The sequence below is a fragment of the Myripristis murdjan genome, chromosome 9 (genome assembly GCF_902150065.1).
Source record: "Myripristis murdjan chromosome 9, fMyrMur1.1, whole genome shotgun sequence".
Classification (NCBI taxonomy): Eukaryota; Metazoa; Chordata; class Actinopteri; order Holocentriformes; family Holocentridae; genus Myripristis; species Myripristis murdjan.
The window spans coordinates 20,421,072-20,444,256 of record NC_043988.1 but is presented as its reverse complement, the minus strand read 5'-3'; the positions used below and the strand labels follow the sequence as shown (position 1 = coordinate 20,444,256).

The window sequence follows — 23,185 nt, the reverse complement described above, 5'->3', positions numbered from 1 at the left end:
GTAGTTCAGGGTGGGTAAATACGGAGCGGATAATCACATACAGATGATTTTAGAAACCAAAGGGTAAATAAGCACACAATTCTTTTTGGGTAGCATGGTCAGTGTGTATGCATTTATCTATGTACGTGTGCATGTGTATGTGTTCATGTTTCCATGTGTTTGTATAGGACTAACGGGGTCAGAGATATGCCAGGAGATGACATCTCGTTTCTCCTCTCGCTCTCCACCTCTCCAAAACAGTGGGGGATAAAAACCCTTTTCATGAATTTTTCAGAGAAGCGGTGCTTCGCAAGCTGGAGAGGCTCTTCTCCTGTAGGTTCATACATTTTTAACAGGGAGAAACACACAGGACAAAATGCCATGGATTTAAATCACAGGTGCAAAGATGGCTGACCTGGTGTCTTGTAGAAAGTAGGTACTGCTTTCACAGTTTAAGCCAGTGCTTTTCAAACTATCCAACTCAGCCCTGGGAGCCAGTGTTGGATCATGGGAAGAACTGAAATTGCCTCCCAAATGATTTTAGAGAACCAGAGCCGCAAGCAAGGAAGACAAAAGACAGGAGGGTGGACTTACTCACACGACATCATGCTCTGTGTTTTGTGTCAATTGTCGTGGAGAGGAAAATGAATCCAAATAGTGATTTGAGGCCACAGGTCAGGTTTGGTCCGTATTATTTGCTTCCAAGTAAGACTCATTTCCATATCATTGTTGTGGAGATTCAAAGGCCTCCTGTGTGTATGACACCAGTACACTGAAGCCCAGACATCTGAGCAGACTTCCCTGCATCCCCAGGCCGACACACATTCACGCTACCTCCAGATGCGCTGATGGTTGTCCTAAGGAGAAATTTGCAAGTCCACAAGGGCTCTCGGGTGTAGTTTTCAAGCAGCTGATAATTGCATACAGATGGCGGTATCATGGCAAGAGTGAAAGAGCATCACGTCTTTGTAATTGGCAAACATCCTACTTGGGTAATTTAAATATTACTCACAAAGTATATGTTAGAGATGAACAGGATCCACATTTTTAGTGGTAGTTTAAATTAAAAAAAATATCCACTTGTAAAATAAAAACAGCTCTGTGAGCATGCATATATATATAAATTTTCAAAGGCAGTTGCTACGCATAGATGAGGCTGAGTTTGGAAAGCCTATTGCATTTTATTATTGCAGTGTAAGTGTAGATTGGAGGGACATGTCGCATTCAAATGACACTTTGAATACGTGCTTGCAACTAAAATGTTATGAAAGGGACATGGAGAGTTATAAAAACAAAATTAATAAAGTAAACTTATTCATCTTCTCAGAATGAAATCACGAATCCCCGACAACAGAACTGAAAGTTTTAAAGTATGCAGCACTCGTCTCCCTCTTGTATGCTCTGTCGTATCACTATATGTTCTGTGCAGTCTCACTCCATATAGCAATATAGCTGCATTTCTTTCTTTCTTTCTTTCTTTCTTTCTTTCTTTCTTTCTTACATAGCGTTTGTTCAGATAATGGTTGAAAATGGTTGGATCCCGCCTGACCCGGATCTTGGATCTGGTGCATCCCTAGCATTTGTGCTCCACCAGTCATTTTTATTTTAGACATGTATAAGCGATTATAATATTCACTTTTACAGTATGTAGTGCTGCTGCATTCATTTCAATCTGGTCTATCACAATGCTGTGTTCACAGTGTCAACTTGGTAAAGATGATGCCAACACAAAGAAAGTGAGTTTTTATCCAGGGGATCACAAAATGGAGCTCTGAAGTGATATCTGAATTTCCAACTTGTAATTTCGAGCGGGACCTTATTTTATTTTATTTTTTTTAGTTTTATAGAGTTCCAATTTGCAATGAACATAGCATAATACAGAGCCTGCAGATTTGTTATTTACGCAGACCAACTATTAAATTATCCCCCTGTAAATTTCAAATTATTTTGTTTTGTTACACTTCTGAAACATTTCCAATTGTGGCTTGTTGCCTCTGCACTTAAAAACTACTGCCAGTGGTTTTTGGATTCACTGAGCCGGAGCTGTATTTCCTCCCAGCTCAGGGAAAGAAAGGTTGCACTCGTTCACCATGTTCAAGGTTTCACCGAAACAGATGGAGGCTTGCTCAAGGGAACATCGACAGTATTCGTGCAGGATGAGAAGAGCCCTTCTTCTTCACTGCCTCACAGTCCAGATTTTCCCCGCTGGTCCAGGGATTCCAGCCGGTCTTCCAGAGGTCACTGATCTCCACAGCTTGCTGGGTCTCTGCGCACTATCGGCTGTTTCTTTTCTTACTCTCCTCACCTCTCCCCTGTTCTTCTTGTCTTTCCGCCTCTCCTCCTCTCTTCCTGTTGCTGCCCCCCTCCTCCTCCTCCTCCCTCTCATCTGACCCCACCCCTGCCTCTTCTTCTGCTCCCCCCTCCCATCATCTCCCCAGTTTCCATATCTCTGCTATTAAAACAACTAAATTATTAAACCTATAGTGATAATCAATCAATAACACTCTTTCTTAGAGGGTTAGACCGCTTAATAATTGACTAATCCTGCAGGGACCTCTGCCCTCTGTGTGGGTGTGTGTGTTTGTGTGCGGTGTGCGTGCACACGTGCTTGCCTGCATGTGTGTGTTATTTCCTGTGATTGAGGTGAGTGTGATTGAGGTAGACTGGCTCTGATGAGGGTTATAAAGGACTAATTAAACTCTTAACTCTCATTTCTGGAGAAGCTGGAAAACAGAGCCAGCCACGGTGGTATTTAGAGTGACTAAGCCACAGGTGCCAGAGGCTAAACAAACGCGTCGCACGTCACACATCACACAGCTCTCCCGCACAGGTTTAGTCATTCATGAAAGAAGTTTGCTGTTTCAAATAACCTTTAAATGTTTGTAGTTTCTTTCCTCGTACCTATACAGAGCATGAACGAACAAACAAATACTTCTCAGCCTGATACCTCTGTCTGCAGTGAGCGCGTCCTCATTTAACCTGTTAGTGTAGAATCAGAAAGCCTGCCTATTTATAACGAGAATATACAAACAGCTGCCTTCTGTGTCTCAGTGGAGAAAAGCCTCGCAAATCCTGACAAATGAAGACTGAGGGTTCTTTGAACGAGAGAAAAGTTTGAACGATCTGGTTCAATTTGAATGCAGTGGCCTTAACTTAATGAAGTGTTTTTGTATTACAATGTATCACGGGCTGCATTTTTTGTCACCTCAGCCCTGAATTCATCCTTTGGGTCAGTTGGGAAGTCTGAGGTGTGAGTGAGGTTTTTCTGCAGGTGGTTACCTTGTAGAGGATTTTATTACAATGAGCTCCACAGAATTAAAGGTGCACTGTGTGATTTTATGATTCTTTAGCACAATCTAGTGGCTGTCATTGTCTATCTGTCTACACACAGAGAAGTTAGAAGACAGTATTTCCTTTGTCTATCTATCTATCTATCTATCTATCTATCTATCTATATTTAAATTTTATAGACATTTTTAAAGGAGCGAAAACAAGTATTAGGTCAAGCAAGAGGAAATAGGAAACAAGCATATATTTTATGATACATATAGCCCACAACAAGTGGGCTATATGTATCAAGTTGTAATGCTCTGCTATTACCAGAAACATTCATGTAAAATTCAATGTAAAAGCTGACAGGAGTGGTTAGTTCGTTATTATAACACTATCCTAAGGTATTCTGTAAAAATCATAAAGTTGTTCCACAACATTACATGTTCAAGAATACAACCGAAATTGAACACACTATTAACATACACTATATTACCAAAAGTATTCGCTCACCCATTCAAATGATCAGAATCAGGTGTCCAAATCACTTGGCCTGGCCACAGGTGTATAAAATCAAGCACTCAGGCATGCAGACTGTGAAACAAGACATTTGTGAAAGAATGGGCCGCTCTCAGGAGCTCAGTGAATTCCAGCGTGGAACTGTCATAGGATGCCACCTGTGCAACAAATCCAGTCGTGAAATTTCCTCGCTCCTAAATATTCCACAGTCAACTGTCAGCTCTATTATAACAAAATGGAAGCGTTTGGGAACAACAGCAACTTTGCCACGAAGTGGTAGGCCACGTAAAGTGACGGAGAGGGGTCAGCGGATGCTGAAGCGCATTGTGCAAAGAGGTCGCCGACTTTCTGCACAGTCAATTGCTACAGAGCTACAAACTTCATGTGACCTTCAGATTAGCCCAAGTACAGTACGCAGAGAGCTTCATGGAATGGGTTTCCATGGCCGAGCAGCTGCAGCCAAGCCACACATCACCAAGTGCAATGCAAAGCGTCGGATGCAATGGTGTAAAGCACGCCGCCACTGGCCTCTAGAGCAGTGGAGACGCGTTCTCTGGAGTGATGAATCACGCTTTTCCATCTGGCAATCTGATGGACGAGTCTGGGTTTGGAGGTTGCCAGGAGAACGGTACATTTCAGACTGCATTGTGCCGACTGTGAAATTTGGTGGAGGAGGAATTATGGTGTGGGGTTGTTTTTCAGGAGCTGGGCTTGGCCCCTTAGTTCCAGTGAAAGGAACTTTGAATGCTTCAGGATACCAAAACATTTTGGACAATTCCATGCTCCCAACCTTGTGGGAACAGTTTGGAGCGGGCCCCTTCCTCTTCCAACATGACTGTGCACCAGTGCACAAAGCAAGGTCCATAAAGACATGGATGACAGAGTCTGGTGTGGATGAACTTGACTGGCCTGCACAGAGTCCTGACCTGAACCCGATAGAACACCTTTGGGATGAATTAGAGCGGAGACTGAGAGCCAGGCCTTCTCGACCAACATCAGTGTGTGACCTCACCAATGCGCTTTTGGAAGAATGGTCAAAAATTCCTATAAACACTCTCCTCAACCTTGTGGACAGTCTTCCCAGAAGAGTTGAAGCTGTAATAGCTGCAAAAGGTGGACCGACATCATATTGAACTCTATGGGTTAGGAATGGGATGGCACTTCAGTTCATAGTATGAGTAAAGGCAGGTGAGCGAATACTTTTGGTAATATAGTGTATATACGTACATACATACATACATACCAGAGTACGTGAGCGGTTCGGAGCGGAAGAAATACTTGCACCAAACTCACTCAGTAACGGCAATTCGCTCGCACCGCCCCGCTCCAACCATCCCTGCGGCCCGCACCTCGCACCGAATCGCTCACCCCAATTCCTCTAAATACCGCTCCACTCCGCTCCGCAATCGCTCCGCTCATATTACTATTAATGATGATGCTGGGTTACAGTACAATAGGTGAACAGGCAGTCAACAATAGGCTAACCCGTAGCTAACTTAGCCCGCCCACACAAGCTGCACAACAACATAAAACAAGTGACGTCTACGTTAACGTTAGCTAACGTTACCATGGTTACAATAAGGCTAACAGTTACCGGTATTCCAACAAGACCATCGGATAACGTTAGCATGACAACACATAACTTACCTGTTCCGCAGGCGAATCTGTGATGTGTCTGTGATCTGTGCTCTGCGAGGTCCCCGCCTCGGTGCTAACAAACAAAAGTCTAACTAATAATCCGGGATTGCTGTGTCCAGTCCAGTCCACTACTAATAAAACAAACCTTGACTCAGTCATCGAGCTCCAGCGCTTATGAGAGAAGTCCTGAATCACCCAACTTATTAGCTAGCTTAGCTAGTACTACCAGTAGCAGTACAGCTGAGGCCTGTTTCACGAAGCAAGCTCAGTTTTCCCTGGATCTCTCAGACCTATCCGGCTACACTAATGGAGATCATGGTGATCGGGGATAACCGGTATCACGACGCTGGTTATCAACTCGCTCAGTCGATCCAGGTTCGCCTCATCAAGAGCCGTGAACGCGCACGTATAAGGGGCGGAGTCTGAGGCAGCAGACCAATCACAAACATGAGCAACAAGGAAAAACACACAGCGTGTTTCACGGCGGATGAGCAGCGTGTTATACTGGAAGAGTATGAGGAGGGAAAACAAAATTGACATAGTAAATTTATATAGTAGCCTAGCGTTACAGACTCGGAACACAATTGCTGACTTGACAGTGGATTATAAAGCTTTTGGATGGCATTACCACCTACTGGCCAAACAGAACAGTCAGGTAAGTTTCAATTGTCTAACATTAGATGTTCAAGTTATTGAAAAGAATAACGTCCACTCTTGCTCTGTTGTGGATCAATATCTATAGATGGTGTGGTGGCTGGTAGCCTACTACAGTAGGCTTTCTTCTTGACAGATACCTCTGGCAGAGAAACACAAGGCCTAGCGTTCAGGATTAGGCAGCTAAGTTTATAGATTTCTAGCAACTTGGCAGTTTGAAAAAAAAAAAAATATATATATATATATATATATATATATAAAAGCAGGGAGCAGGGGTAATTCACCACTCGCTCCACACCGGAGCGATGGAACGGCAATAAAGAAACCCGCACCACCGCACCGCGTTAAATAACGACGCACCGCTCCTCGCTCGCTCCAGCTCCGCACCGCTCATGTACTCTGATACATACACACATAAATAAAATTAAAATAAATAAATAAATAAATAATGTGAGCAAAAGGTTGAATCAGAAGTGGAAAATGGGTTTTGTCCCATTAAGATTTACACAGTCACATTTGTTTTCTCCTTAGTGGGTACGACCCTCAGCAAGTTACAGTAAGAAATTGGATATCGTTGATTATAAATTATATGACGGCAAAGTCACCTCCTTATTGTGGGTTTGCTGACACAGATCAAAGAGCCTCTCCTCTGCTTCAATCAGGTTTGTGTTATTTGATTCAGCCCTTTCTGTGTGCTGTGTTTGGACAAATTAACATTATATCCAGTGAAATACTTTTTTTTCTGTATGTAATAAAAATAAATTGTCGAAGTGCAGTGACTTGTGAAATAAACCCATAAATATCATTTTGACACTTGATATATTATTGCCAGGTTACCTTTACAGCCTTTATATATTATCCTTCATGCTTAATGGAGCTGGCTGTACTGTACTGTGGAGCTGGTCTCATGTATTTCGCCTGCTGTGAGTCCTTGTTATTAACATTCCAGGCCTAAACTCTCCGAAGCAGGGCCCTTTCAGTCAGGAATTCACCCCTCATCCATTTCTGCCCTCTGCATCGATAACAACCCTCCTGTCAATAGCGGCAGCCCAATAGCGGCTGCCTGTCTCAATCCTTAAATTACCTCCTAAATCTAGGAGGAGGGCCAGACAGCTGCTTCCCTTTGCTGATGGGATTGGAAGCTACCTATTACCTTGACACGTGGCGAGACAACCACTCAGTCAAACTTTGGGGTCACACAGCAGGTCACATAGTTAAGACCTAGGTGGATTAGGGATGTTTTGATTGACGGCTGGAGAGTGATATGAGGCTGAGTGACAGCAAAAAGAGTGATATAGCAGAAACTGACAGAAAGTTTAACACACATTTCTAGTATTTTAGGGAAAATACTGCACACCATCATCAAATTTTGTTAAAAAAAATAAAATAAATAAAAAAGCCCTGATGATGGTTTCATTGTTGTAAGTAACCAATCAGAGTTTTTGATTTTACATGAGTACATGAGGCTCAGAAGACCATTTGACTGACAGGTAATTAAATGACTGTTGCCCCTTTGCTTATCACACAGATGATGTACTTAGGGAAAAAAATGTTTTGGGGGCTGACAGGTTTTTTAATTGCCTTACTAAGCTTACAGTACATGCACTATCTAAGATTTTATAGTAAAGTAATATCCCATTGTTATTGCATAGGATATTACTTCAAAAATTACCTTCCAGGTGGTTGTTAACATTAATTTAGGTGAAAAAGGCCATTTGAGATATTAAACATGTCATTTAATAAATGAAAGTCTTCAACACAAAATTAAAAGTCAGAAACCAGAATTTGTAGGGTTACACTTTCACATTGTGTATCATAATCTCATAAGTATAATATACCAAAGCGGTGGAATAACAAATTGATATTACAGTACAGTATATTGTGATACTTTCTCTTGTGAAATCAATCCGTATCAATACATAGTTGCACCAAATACTGATATCTTCATTTTCAACTTAATTTGCTCACATGCACAGTTTTTTCTTCCTCAGTCACAGATATCATGATTTATCATAGGTGATTATCTGACATATTGCAGAATTGCCTCTATTGTGATACTAATGTTATTGTGGATAAAATATCATGAGAGTATCACATGTCAGTTACCTAATAATAAGTGATTCCCAACCCTAAAATCCTGGAAATCATTGGATTACTGAGCTGCATAATCCAAAATCCTGGTGTGTTCAGTTAAATGGACAATTCCAGTTTAATTTAATTCTATTTTATTGTCATTATACATTATAAGTTCAACAGAATGGAATCAGTGACTCCCAGCTTGTACAATATTAACCCAATTTGTGGACTTTTATTTGAATACCATCAACATAGTCAATATTTGCACCCTGTATCAACCTCATGTTGAAACCATAATGTGTAAAAGTATTTACAGTCCTTTAATCTGCATGCCTTTTCCTCCTTCAAAGATGCATTCTAATCCAGCAGCCTTATAGTTTTCCTATTTGCAGTGCTTTTCCAGCGATTGTAATGGGGTCAAATTACCATATTTATAAGTCTGCTATATTTTATGTTGTGTAAACTGTCATTCTCCAACTCTGCCAAAATCGTTTTCCATCACTTTGGTGGCCGGACTATAATATATTAGTTTGAAAAGTCTCCTTTGATCGATTAGTCAGGTCAGAGATGCTGAGGTCTTGGACAGCCCTGCATCTGTCAGCTGTCACATACCTGTATTCCCAACAGCCCCCTGTCGTCGCTCACCTATCGTCTGCTTAAGATTCCTTCACTGTGTAGCGGTCAGTCTCTCCTTTAGCGAACTCCTCTGTCAGATGAAGACAGAGAGAGGAAGAAAGACACACACACACACAAACACACATGGTGGTAAAAAAAAAAAAAAAAATGTTTTTATCATTTTCATTTTGACACAGGCAATTTTGTGCATTCATACCAGAAATGGTATATTCCCCAACCAAAAATGAAAGAAAAATAGATAGACAGCCAGACAGTCAGATGGAGAGATAGACAGAGAAAATGAAAAAGAGAGAGGGAATATGCCCCCACTTACATACATACATACCTCAGTCAGACATACTTAAACTTGCATATTTACTACGCTCCTGAGACAGTGTGTGTGCCAGTCTGTCTGTCATCACTGCTCACTCTGTTTTACTATGTTCATTAGACATGTGTAGTGTACTGTCTCTACCCCGGCATCCTGTAAACTATACTTTAACATGCTGCTTCACTCCGGGTATGGGCTAGACTGTGTGTGTGTGTGTGTGTGTGTGTGTGTGTGGTGTCTCGTGGTCCTGCGTTAACCTGAAGGTTATGGCTCCTAACCTTGCTGGCGTCCGTCCATCGACGCCCCCAAGTCGCCTTGGTCTGGGGTCTGACTGGACGCTGACACAGGACTATTAGAGCCCCTCTTTCCTCTCTCTCTCTCTCTCTCTCTCTCATGCTTCTATGTACTTGATTTGGTGATTGGAAGCTGACACAGGACTCTCTCTCTCTTATAAGTTTGCCTTTGTCCAGCCCGTTCTGTTTCTTTCTTTTTCTTTCCTCTCGCTCCTATTTTTTTTTTGTCAGTCCTTCTGCCTTGATTTCTCTTTTTCTCATCTACATGGACCATCATCCTCTTATTTTGTGCTATATTTCTCTCTACATTGGTCTGAATTTTATTTCACTCCTGCATTGCGTATATGTTGCCAATAATATAAATTTTGCACACTGATGCTAAAGAAAATGATTTCCAGTCAATGACAGATTATGAGACAAACCACCAACCGGTAGAAAAGTAAAATACATTTGCAGAAAAAGCGTACAGTAAATGTATTCCAAACTGCCCCCTTCAAACAAAAAGACCCCTATAAATCTGTTTGATATTACCTGCTGTGGCAAACTCAGTTAAAATGAGCCTTTTCTTATTTATTGTAGTAGATCTTGAGCACAATCTTCATCATCCACCAGGATCTGAGAGTTCCTAAAAGTCAATAACCGAAATAAAATGGAGTTTTAGGGGCTACATTTTCAACATTAATACATTCCAGCATGTTTGTGCCAATATCAATACTAGTGCTGCAACAATATGTTAGCAAGGGCTTTTTTAGCTAAAAGTCCTGGAGAAGTCACTTACTAAATTCTAAACTACTAAAACAACAACAACAAAAACCTCTACTATTTATTACTATACTTACTATATATTAAAAAGCACAGCTGATGCCATTGCTAGCTCTTCTGATATAATGTTAGATTGGTAAAATAGTCCTTGGTAAAATGGTGGATTTATATCCAAGAACAGCAAAAAATGGGCAGCCATGTTAACATTTTTACTGCAGTTTGTTTAGCCGAGGTCACGTTATGATTATTCAATTCAATTCAATTCAATGTGCTTTACTGGCATGAATAGTATACAGCTGTTGTTACCAAAGTAGAACAGTCAACAATAACATATTACATACAAGAGGATATACATTTGTAATAACATAACATCTCATTAAATCTAAAATTACATATATTACACATAATTATCTTAAACAGTAAACAGATAAATAAAAAGAAAAATATTAATTACAATGAAATGATGAGTAAATTATCAAATTTATAGTTTGCTAACAATGAAATACAACATATTCAGGTTGTATTTTATGCTTCATGCTCCCCATGTGAAACAAAATTTTAATCCTTAGAAAAAATTGATAATTTGTCCCACGAGGAATCAACTAATAGGCATCTCTCTGCATAGAAAGGACTTCAGATTCTCACAGTTTCATGATGATGGCAATAAAACATAATCGAAAATTACATATTTCTAAAGGTATATAAACCACAAATAAATACAGCAGGCGGATAATCTGAGTATAGGTGGGTTTACCTTCGACTAAATCCCAGCCTGTGTCGGTTTACAACAAAGCAGGACAGTTGTATGATATTGCGCCAGTCTGGGATGTGTCTTAAGCTCCCCCTCTGGTGCCAAATCACTTGAGAGTTGCTTATTTCATTTGCTGAAAGGAGAGTATTCATTTTCATCCTCAAAATCACTGAATGACCTATTGAGAGCTCTGACAGCTAATCTGGAATTGTAAGTGTATTTTCAAGCCGTATGTAGTTGCTTGCTTCCTCAACACAAAGGAGCAAGCAGCTGATGTGATTTCATGTATACGCATTCACATCTATTTGAGGTGAAGGTGTGTGTGTGTGTGTGTGTTTGTGTATGTGTGTGCTCCATCTATCTTCAGAGCTCTGGCTACGGGGCAAAATATACTTCCTGTTTCCTGTTTTGCAGGCCAATGATAACCTGATACACCCTGGAGAGAGAGAGGCTGGAGGGAGTGGGGTTGGAAAGGAGGCAAAAGATGAGATGGCAAGAACATGAAAGGAGGGGAATACATGGAAAAAGATAGAGTGAAAGAAGAAATATTTGAGCTGTAAGTACAGAGAGGAGTCAGCCTTTATAAATCAAACTGTCTCCATTGTTCCGATACAACAGGCACATCAAAAAAGCGCTCTTTGAATTGATTTTTCCCATGAAAAAGAAACACGCTCTCAGTCCCAGGTTCTTTTCTTCACTGTCAGAAGTAAATTGCAAGGACATTGTAAAGATGCAGCGGGTTAATTGTTGTTTCAGCGGCTCCGTGCAACTATCTCTGTCTCCAACAGCTGAGGACACAACGCTGTTCATTATTCAATTCTTTATAACTGGTTTCATGTCTGCCTCATTTGCATATGCATGCTAAGAGGGCATCTTAGTGGAGGAGAGGTGGGAATGGAGATGGAATGAAAGAGAGGGAGAGAGAGAGAGCAAAAGAGAGAGGGAGAGCGAGAGCGTTTTATAAAGAAAGGCTAAAAGGAAGAATGAATGAACAAACAAGTGAATAACAGACGGGATGTGAGTAAGTGCTTCTAGAAAAATCAGTCTCTCTGGTTACCATGGCAATGAGAGGTGCAAGTTGGCTCTGCTCCCCACATAGCCAATTATGTCGACGTGTGAGTGTGCGCGTGTGTGTGTGTGTTAATGTGTATCTAAGTCCATTGATAGACAAAAAATAAAGCGGGCACATGTGAGCCTTGCTGAATTTTTTGCCATGCATTTTATTTTAATGGAGTGTATTTGTATCAGCTGTTTGTTGTTGTTTGTCAAGTTGTGGCCAATTTATCACCAGCCACAATAGCGGTGCTTGTGTGAGCACACACACACACACACACACACACACACACACACACACACACACACAAACTCACTATGTTCTCCTAAATGTGTCCGTATGCTGTTTTACAAAAGGCTATGCACCCGGGTTAGTGAGATGTTTACAGGAACATAATCACAATCTGCTCCCCCTAGTGATAAATCCAATTTATGACACTTTTCACTTTTTGGTTGTTTTTGGCAGTTTCAAAATAAAATGGCGTAATGTAATCTAAAACGATTGATTAAAAAAATGTAACAAAATTTTAAAAACTTTTGACCCACATTCAAAATGGGACACCAAAATACTAAAGATACTGCATGTGCCATAGAGTCACAGGTTGCTGTAGCTGTGAATCTTAAACTTTTTGGAAGTAAAGCCAAATTACAGTAAAGAATTACACTAAGACCCACTGGAGTTAGGGTTAGGGAAGAAAAAAAAACTTTCTGAGAAATATGGGAGGGGTCTGAATTAGGTACTTGCAGTACTTTGAGGGCCCTTCGTCCCGTCATACTGTGTAACAGCTTTTACTGCTTAACTCTTTATCGAGGGCTTACGATGTTGAATTACAATGAGATCAGGCACACACACACACACACACACACAGTCGCTCTAGCCTTGTGTGCTGCTGTGACATGCAGCCTATACACACACCTCTTTGTCTAGCTGTTCTTTGTGGACTTGTACCTTTTCAGAGGACCCATTCTCTCCCTCAGTGGGACCACCAGTGAGTTAGAGAAGCGGCCAAGTCGGACTCTGGCACTAATTGGCCATGCTATTAGAAGCCCACAGAGCACATAAGACTGCAGAAATGGGGTAGTCAGTGTGAGGTTGGAGCCTGGGCACGGTGCCTGCATGAGTGTGAATGCAAGAGAGAGAGAGAGATTCTAATTAGGGGTCTCTGATGAACATGGGCAACCTTCAGAAACAGCTCAATACCCTCTGGCCTGCAACACACACTCACACGGTGCTGACGCTCTTAACCAGAGCAGTAATTGGTTGGTGTTGGTGCTGGTGGTGACAGTGATGGTGGCGGTGGTAGGAGGGTGAGGGGAGATCTTTTGTCTGCTGCACTTCAGCTGCTTTGATTGACAGCGGGGACAGGAAGTGAGGGCGTGGGGCTTAGAGAGGGAAAGCGCTTTTCTCTTTAAACGCTGCCTTCCTAAGATTAACATTCTCCTCCACCTCTCCAAATTCCTCTCCTTCTCCTCCTCCTCTCCGTCCTTCTTCCGCTCCAGCTTGCCCTCTCCCTCTCTCGTCGCTCAGTCTCCTCCGCATCCCTCTGTCCATTTGAACCTGTTTACATTTAGCGTTACACATTACTTCTCTTGCACGCTTTCCTGTGGCTTTTTGTTATACCCTCTTCTCACCTCCTTCATACCCTCAGCTGCAAAAGATTAGGTTACCCCGGGTGCTTAAATAAACAGCAGATGTGTGCTGCTGAGCGAATGCTAAACTGTGCCGCTGACATGAGGTGATTCAGTAGCTACTCATGCTTTGTTAGCCCAACAATAAATCAAATCAGCTCAAACTCAAAACCAAACAAAATCAAATCAGAGCTTCTCAAACCTGACCAGGAAGTGCTGCCGATACTGAGATGTTCCCCAGGTTAATTAGCTCGTCTATCTGCAAAATATTTGGTCATATTTTAATAGGATTGAGAAGTCCCTGAAGGGAGCTTTACCATTACTGATGGGCTCTGTGACAACAACACAATCATTTTCTGGTGCTCAAGAATGCATAAACCGAGAGACACTGCTCCGAGGGGTTGACTGAGGACAGAGCATCACTTCATCTCTGATTTTCTAAGCCTCTTCTGTCCAGATTCACAGGAGCTAATGAAAAATCTTTTATTTTTTACGTCTTTTAGGTGCAGATCTTGTCATCTCAGCTATCTAAAGGGGAGTAATTGCTTCCAGTGTGGTTTACACCCGTTTCCATAAACATGATAAGGATAGATAAAATTAGTTTCCAGAAATAATCTGGATTTCACAGCTTCAGTGTTAAGGAGGGAAATGAAACTAATTTTGAGCGTGCACTCTTCACAGGGGGCCAGTCAGACGGCATCTGACAGCCTCACAGATTAGGCAGCCAACATGCTGGTCAGTGACAAACAAGCTATGTCATGGCTACAGCCAGAGGCATGCGTTATAAAACTGCAGCTGTAATATCACTTGTAGGTTAGCACAGATCAGAGAGGACCAACGAGGACAAGTAAGGTCGTCCCTCCTGAGTGTCATTGGACATGCACTGTTAGATACACATAGATACTGAACTTGAACTGGACCCAACGGGTTGTAAAGTTCAATATTATTAAAAATTTAGATTTTAGCAAGGAACAGGAAAACATGGATTATATTCAATATTGACCCAGGAATATGATGACTTGCTTATCTCTGAGGCAACCTGAGGGCACATTAAAGGTAACTGCAGAGGGTCGATTGAAATAAGGACCCTTAAGACTCAACTGTCAAATGAGAAATAAATACATAATTTGATGGTGGAGTCAACATATCCAGAGATATACTAAAAAAATGACTTGCAAAATGAATTTCTTTACAAAGATATGGTTGATTGGACAGAAGGGGTCTAGGACAAAACACACTGCACTGTGGAGCACCAGTCTGTACTACACAATGTGCGCAACAAAAAAATTAGACATAGTTTACAGTTGACCACATTCACATTTTATTTCTCATGTCTTTGTCATAAGCTTCACTTTTTTGCGTTACAATCAACTTAAATTTGTTTGCTATCTCTTATCTGTTTACCGCCCAAACAAAATAAACAAACAAAACATTTTTCACACCTTTAGCTGCCCAGCACTATGGTGGACATATAACACACTTCTCATATAGCACTACAGCATGACATTGTTTCTACATTACACATCGTACAATCTTCACTCACTCACTCACACACTCACACTCACACACACACACACACACACACGACCCAGAGCAATGACCCAGTGAATGAAACACACACACTATGCCTGGTTTGGGGGCCGTTGACATGGACAAAATTCATAAGGAGCGAGAGCCAGAAGGGAGGGGAAAAAAAACACAGAGGAAGGGGAGAAGGGTTTAAGCAAAGGAGGAGAGAGATTTATAGCAAAAGAAAGAGTAGTTGTGTGTAGCTTGGGGGTAGGGAGTGTGGGGATCAGGGATAAAGAAAGGAGAAAATGAAAAATGAGACAGAGGAGGAAATGATGGGCTGGGGGTTGTCCCAACATTGGGATGATCAAATTGAAAAAAAAGAGAGAGAGACAGAGAGAGAGAGAGAGAAAAAAAATTGGCTGAAGGAAGTAATGGAATAATGTTAAAATACATGTGCAAACACACCCATACTGACACTCAAATGCCTCATATACATACAGGTTGCATCCCAAAATTAATACTTAATAAATTAGAAAATAAAAACAACAAAAATAGCCATGCGCTAACTGTACAAATGCAACAGAAAATGTTACCTTATCGCCTCAAAGAATAGAAAAAGAAATAATACATCAAACCAGCTACTTTTTTTTTTTACTCTCAGTGTAAAGCACCATCCTTTTCTTTATGCATGAGTCTCTCACGAGCAAATCCACTAAGCTTACACACACATTGGAGGAAGGAAAAAAAAAAAAAAAAAAACATTCCAGTATCACTTTTAAAATAATATCACAACAACATAGACATCAGCTTTGGGCTGGGTTATGAGAACTTTGATCTGGTGAGGTGACATACACTGAGGTTTGCAAAATGTGATAGTTTGTTCTTTGTTTGCTTTTATGTTTGTTTCTCAGTTGTACATATAATGTTTGTCCAAAGTGCAAAAGGGTTTTTTCTGCTTTTTTTTTTTTTTTTTTTTTTTTTGCAGCTCATGCTATTTGTGCATTACTGCTATTCTTGCTTACTCTAACTTTATAATATTGTCTATCATTAAAACGTGAACACATGACCACTGTGTGTAAATACTGTACATTCCATCTTCACCTAATTCATGTTCCTGCTTCATGCTGATGTGAGTTCAGCGGTGCCACAACCAAGACTCTCAAACACCAAAACTTTCATCACCTGTGTTAGTTTGTGACATGTGTCTATATGTGCACTTCATGTATATTGTACCATATCAAGTTTTGTCTTCTTAGAGACGTGAACATTCTATAGTTGTGTATTGTAAATACATTTCAGTTTTGGATAAGCAAGGCAAATACAACATGGATGACGGGACCATGTGCGCTATGGTCAGAGAGGGAGGGGTCACAGAATAGGCTACAGGAAGTGAGATCACAACTCAAGTGTAGTTCATCAGAGTAGGGTCAAGGTGGGACACTTGGGATGACGCTACCTTTTACCTACTGCTAAAACAAAATTCTCACCCATTCTCCCAATGAAAACCTCAAAAAGATCTAACTGACTCTAAATAAAGCCCATCTTCATTATTATCTATGTTGTCTGGTCATCCCTGGATCCCGACTGGCCACCACTGCCTTGGCTTGAGAGCAAAGGAAGGAAGGAAGGGAGGAAAGAAGGAAGGAAGGAGGGAAGGAAGGAAAATGTAAACTGCCAAAGGGAGAAAAGAAATAATAAGAAGAGTTCAACCACAGAGTAAGAAAAATGGAAAGAAAATAACTACAAAGGCAGGTTGGTTAGATCTGTGAGTCAGTCAGTAATTGTGAGAGTTCCAGTTTCCCTAAATTGCCACTAATGTTGCTCAAACACAAGATCAGGACCCAAAAGTGGGTCCCAGGAAGATTCAAATGGGCCCCCAAATTCTTTGGGGAGAATTAGTAACCATTAGATGCCACTGGTTATGTCATGCTACCGCAGCCTTCTCAGGTAGCTTCAAGGTAGATGTAAGGTAGGCTGTGATAAATGCGTTAGTCTACTGCTTCAGTCTTATAGGTCGGGCAATGGTTCAAGTTAAGGACTGACAGTCAAAAGTGCCCGCTGTTTGGTGTTCTGGCTAGCTATGTGAATCTCAGAGGCTATATGGTGTCTGAGGTCAGGGGTTAAAGTTCATAGTTCATGGAGGTTACAGTTGAAATCCATCCAGCTACTTATTGAGAATTTATTTTAGCCTTCCTGGAGTGAAAGGTAGGTAGGGTGTGCACCTTCAAGAAAGAGTCCGTCCGAATCAAAGAACCTGAAGCCATTTCACAGAGACCAACCAATGTTTACCCCAGGTCTGTCGCAAAGTGGTGCCCTGTGCAGTGATATAGTGCATATAACAGGGTCAGGGGTCGAGTGAGAAACTAACTTCTTGTATTTACCAGCCAGGGTTCCTAATATTTACTATTTGACCAGACAAACAGACTGCTGTTTTAGAAAACAGCAGCTCAAACAATGCCTGGTTATATGCCAAAGCACCTGGTAAAGGAGATGAACATTTCAGACACAGTAAATAAATTAACCATTATTTGGCTGGTGTTAATTTCCCACCCTGGCCCGGGGGTCAGGAGTCGGGGTTAGTCCCTGTGGTTGGTCTCGGAGTCTGACAGCTGGTCGAGGTGAACAGGGTTATCGAAGACGTCAGTGCTATGGTCGTCAGCGTCCGCGTCCTCCTCGTTGCTCTCTGCACTGTAGTCCACCTCCTCCAGGAAGGAAGGCTCGTCCTCTTCCATCACGTAGGTGGTGGGGCTGCTGCTAGGCAACAACAAAAGCTGAATATCAGTAATACCGGAACCATGTATGACAGATATATCCCTGTAGGTTGATATTGTAAATAAGAGTTATTACTGCTGTTAGAGGAGAAACAGCAGTAATAACTGAAAAGCTGTCTACATCAAGACAGCTTTTCAGGAATTAAGGAGAAAATTGGTACACTTCCCCATTGATGCTCTTTTTTTTAAACAACAAGAAGCATTTCAAATGGGTTTCATGGTCCTAGGAATTTACTCTTTGTGCAGAGAAATCAGATTTACCACAAACCAAAGCACTCACTTTATAAGATGGGACATTCATTCAAAATGAAGTAACATCGTTGCAGTCATATTTGCAATATTTCTTTTCATGAAGTAGAGCTGCTTTAGACAAAAGAGGAATTTGGGGAGAAAAACAAAACAAAACAAAAAAACATCTGATATGCTCAGTGTGATGTTATCTTGTCTTATCTTGTACCAGCATATTCCTAAAACCATCTCAAATACATTCAACACTCAATATTCGTCTTTCTTTCATGCTTTCCTCATTGTACAAAAATTAAATTGTTTGAATGCAATAATTTAACAATAGAAAAGAAACAAAAAAACATAAAACCATAAAAATCTAATCTATTCTTATAACACTAAGAACATGGCCTCTTCATTTTGAAAAGCAACTCAGTAAATTTCAACAACAGATACAGCAATATGCCAGAATATACTGTTGTATAGGCAGTAAAAGACATTGAAATATTATGATTGAATATGATCTGCTAACAAACGGTGATTGTGTGCTATCACTGGTGAGACCGTTTTTTTTCCTGTGGGTCTTAATGGTTAAATGGTGGCTGGTTCTTTGAGGTTTTAGTGGCTTTAGTGGGTTTTTAATGGTGTTAATGGTCTGAAATGTGATCCCTGGGAGACAGTCGATCAGGGGGCTCAGACACTGATCTCCCACCGTGCTCTCTTCTCGTGTGTTTCTGTGTGTGTGTGTGTGTGTGTGTGTGTGAGGGAAACAGAGAGAGAGAGAAGAGAGAGAGAAATTGTGATTGAGTATATGTACAGTAAGTGTGTATGTTTCTGATAATATGTGTGTGTGTGTGTGTGTGTGTGTGTGTGTGTGTGTGTGTGTGTGTGTGTGTGTGTGTGTAATGGTATAATGGTCTGGGTGGACAAAATGCTGTCCAAAGAGATAAAGCAAGAGAGTTGTGATCCCAGAGTGAGAGATCCTAAACCATTACAGGCCATTATAAAAATCCCCACTTACCCACCCACGCACACACCCACGCACACACACACACACACACACACACACACACACACACACACACACACACACACACACACACACACACACACACACACACATTATTAACACCATACAAATGCATAAACATACTTCTTTTTGTCTGCCCACCGAGCCATCTACATACATAAGCTTACACTCACATGTCCTCCTTCCACCTGTTCAAATGTCATGTATTTGAATTACCACAAATCCTCCCCCCACCCTACACACACACACACACACACATCCACCCTTTCACCCACTCAAACACCCACTCATTTGCAGCAGGCTCTCCATGGCCACAATATCATTGTTGCGATGACCTATTAGATGGTAAGTGGTACGAGAACAAACCCCACAAATAAAACCATAAACCTAGGATGAGAGCAGCCCGTCCCAAAGGATGCTCATGCAAAAACACACACACACACACACACACAACCAATAGAACACTTTATGAGTCCCTTAATGATCAGATGCATAAATGATAAATGAGTGTATCAATATGAAAGGAGAATAGGTTAGTAAGAGAGAGAGGAGAGAGAGAGAGAGAGAGCAGGAGAGAGTGGGAGACAGAGAGAAAGACAGAGAGAGACCTGAGCATTAAGTGGTGCCGAGTACAAAGCCTTCCTTCTAAATCAACCGCTTTAACAAAGCTTTAGAGGAGAGAGAGCTGAGGATTTCAGATAGAAATGAAAATAACCTGTGTGGTGAGAGCTTGGGGTTGGCCAAGTTTAATCATTTCTTTGCGGTGTTGCACTAAGGTAGAATCCAATCTATTGGACCTCAGATTTCTGAACTGGAGATTTTAATAGAGGTGATTTGACAGAAAGCTATGTGGTCATTGCTTGGGTTTAGAAAGGTGGCTCCTGGATCAAGAGAAAAAATGGTTTCAGAGGCGGCATGAGTGCTACTAGTTTTTCTAAATTAACCTGCTATCCAAGGTAGGACACTAAATTTAAGTTTAGGGATTGGTTTTGAGAATCCCTAATTTAAGAGATTTGTTCTATTTTCGGGTCTTCAACTAAACCTAAATCTAAGAATGAATGAGAAATGACATGATGCTAGAGTGAAATTCTACAGGAATTTCATTTCTTTCCATTTAAAAGCCACTTTCAGTTTTCAAGAGTTGTCTTGGTGTGGCTGGCAAGGCAGACAAAGACACACAACACCATTAAGTTGTGGGCGCCAGGACAATATTCAACATCAAAGCCCTAATGAATCCCTGCTGGTGTCTTTGGGCAAAGCAAACAAGATGTGATAAGGAGGTGTAACACTGATGCAAACAATGGGTGGACAAAGTACAAAGTATTGGTTTGGCTAGGAGCAGGTCCAGTGACGTTATGGTTGAAACTAATTAGCTTGTCTTCATGGCTGAAGTACGCCTGCATTTAGTGCTGCCTTCCCTTGAGTGCACGTGCAATTTAGTGGCCACTTTACGATGTATCTCTTTCTTTACCACTTTGTGTTAACTTGTTCAGTTTGCAACAACATAGAAAACCGTACAGTTTATTGACAACCTATTTTGCATAATTTCGAATGAATGTACCATCCTGTAGTCTCTTCTGTCTCACTGTTTCCTTGGAAAAATGCCACTGTGCAAGTGTAAAAGGTTTTATCAAAAGCTTCTCTTTTTTACACTCTATTTTACAGCAATAATTAGAATGCTGACAATTATTCATCTCCATTCCCCGCCTCACTCCAGAGTTTTAATTATCTTCACACACGATCATCAACAGAATTTCAATGGCGCTCACAGTTGCACTGCATAAATGCAGGCCTGCTTTTGATTCTTGTGTAGTGCTCCAGAGGAGACCTGGATATGCAGTCACACAGTTGAGTATCAATGCCAAGGGGGATACTGTCTGGCAGTAATGATGGTGTTTTGTGCAGAGAAAACTGAAAACAATCTGTAACTATTTTCCAGGTAGAATTTTTAGAAATAGAAAAACACTTTTTAAAACCCCAGATATCTCGGGAAAGTCGCACACGGACAAGAAACCGCATTTACAATGCTGAAAAAGATTTGTTTTGAAATCTCAACACCCAGTGGTGTAGGCGAACAACACTTCCAGTGTTTGCCTGGCTACTTTACATCTCATCTCTGCAAAATCACAGGTGACATTCTCTAGCTGTGTATGTGGGTTTGTTTGTGAGCTGTGTGTTTGGGTGCCTCTGACCTAGCCACTTTAATATGACACTCCAGTGGGTATTATCCGAGCATCAGTGTGTATCTACACACATTGCTTTGTGTATGTGTGTGTGTGTGTAATCTATGACTTGGTAAAATAACTGTATAACACTATTTTCACATCTGGTTGCAGTGTGTCTAACCTTGCCACTTTGCAGCGCGTCTCCATGAGGTCGCTCTCCACATCCAGCAGGTGTTGGTGGTTGCGGAGCCCCAGGGGAGATGTCAGCCTCCTCAGCCTGAGCAGGGCCACGCAAAACTGGGCTCCCATCTCCTCGAGTTCCCTGGTGCCAATCTGGAGTCCCTGGACAGGACAGACACACATACTCATTTAATAAAATACTTATATATTTGCTAGCACAGACTGGCATGGATAAGTGCATTTCCAATATTTTAAAAGTCCAGCTAGAATCAACTTTAAAATGTCTGCTGTGGTTTTTACAGCTGGATCTGGTGGAAGGAGCATTTCCCCGTAACGGATTGTCCGTCCTAAAATAACCACAATGCTGGAACGCAACTCGCTGAGCAAGCTTTTTGATATGGAAATATGATAGTAAATCTTCTATTCGTTCACATGAATTCTCTATGAACACATGCATGTGCCTCTTACACACACACACACCCCCCCCACCCCCACCCCCACCCCATTCTATTTTTCAGTCACACAAATAAATAATGCTCACACACAGATAGACACACAAACATACACATACAGACACACACAGCTTACCCTGGACTCACCCCACTTTTAATGTTTCATTTTTCCCCAGAGCAGAGCTAAGACAGAACATCTAAACTTGGCCTGACCGCAGGGAAATGAACCACAACTCACTAGGCATTAGTTCCTGCACATCTGGACAAATACTTCCATACAAACCAATGGAGGAGTCCGGGGATAATCAGTGGCAAACTGGCAACCAGAGACTGCCCCTCGGTTTGTGAGATGTTGACATTGGCAAATTTTGTAAGGAAGGAGCGCCAGAGGGATGGAACAAAAGAGAGAGAGAGAAGAGAGAAAGAAGGGAAGGGGTCAAAGGAAAGGAGGGTGAAAGACAGAGGGGGAGCAGAGAGAGGAAGGAGTTACTCAGAGAGGGAGAGAGAAAGAGAGAGAGAAAAGGACTGTAACTCCACCTGCTGGACATTTCAGGATACACTGGGCCAGTTGCTTCTGACATGGAAATGTGTGCGCATGCACACAAACACACACAAACACACACACACACACACACGCACACACACACACACACACACACACACACACACACACACACACACACACACACACACACACACACACCTTATATTTCCCCTGGTCACAGCCACAGAGTGTGCTCTCCATAGTGTAGCTGCGCTGCACTCCTATCTCCCTCCACACAACCACGCGAGCAGTGGACGCCTTGGAGCGCTCCACAACAAAACTGCAGCTGGCCATGTTGAAGGCTGGAGCAATCTGGGACAGGATCTTAGGAAGAGTCTGAGCAAAAGAAAAGAGGTCATGGTAAGTTAGTGAGTTTGTGATTAAGTGCAGTTAATACTGTAATTTATACTGTAATTTTTTCTCCAGTGGTGAGACGTGACTTTTCCACTAGGTGGGTCTGCGGCCCTAAGTAGCTTTGTCTATTTTGGCTGTGCGCATGCACTGTACAGTGTAGCAAAGCGCCAGCTCTTGGTGGCTAGTGGTTTCTTTTAAAAACATATCTTTTGGTGGCAGCTGCTTTCACGTCACAATTATCACCACAGTACCACAACCTTAACAAAGGACTCAGGAAATGTTGCCGGTATGAGTTTATTTCCTGTAGTCTTTGCAGCGGAAAATTGCCTAATCGAGCAAAATTGCTAGTGCATATTTTTTTTTCTGCTCTGGATCCAGTTAT

The 23,185-nt window shown here is 41.6% G+C and overlaps 1 protein-coding gene across 2 annotated transcripts in view; it reads right to left on the bottom strand.

Annotated features, from left to right (window-relative positions):
• Positions 1–14,867: 14,867 nt before the first annotated feature.
• Positions 14,868–23,185, bottom strand: part of agtpbp1 (ATP/GTP binding carboxypeptidase 1) — a 42,381-nt gene continuing 34,063 nt past the window's right edge. For both annotated transcript variants that reach the window (XM_030059191.1, XM_030059193.1), the window contains 3 exons: positions 22,609–22,785; positions 21,455–21,615; positions 14,868–17,833 (listed from right to left, as the gene is read on the bottom strand). In XM_030059191.1, the coding sequence (XP_029915051.1) occupies positions 17,659–17,833; positions 21,455–21,615; positions 22,609–22,785 (513 nt within the window). In that variant the 3' untranslated portion in view covers positions 14,868–17,658. The remainder of the gene's footprint in view (positions 17,834–21,454; positions 21,616–22,608; positions 22,786–23,185) is intronic.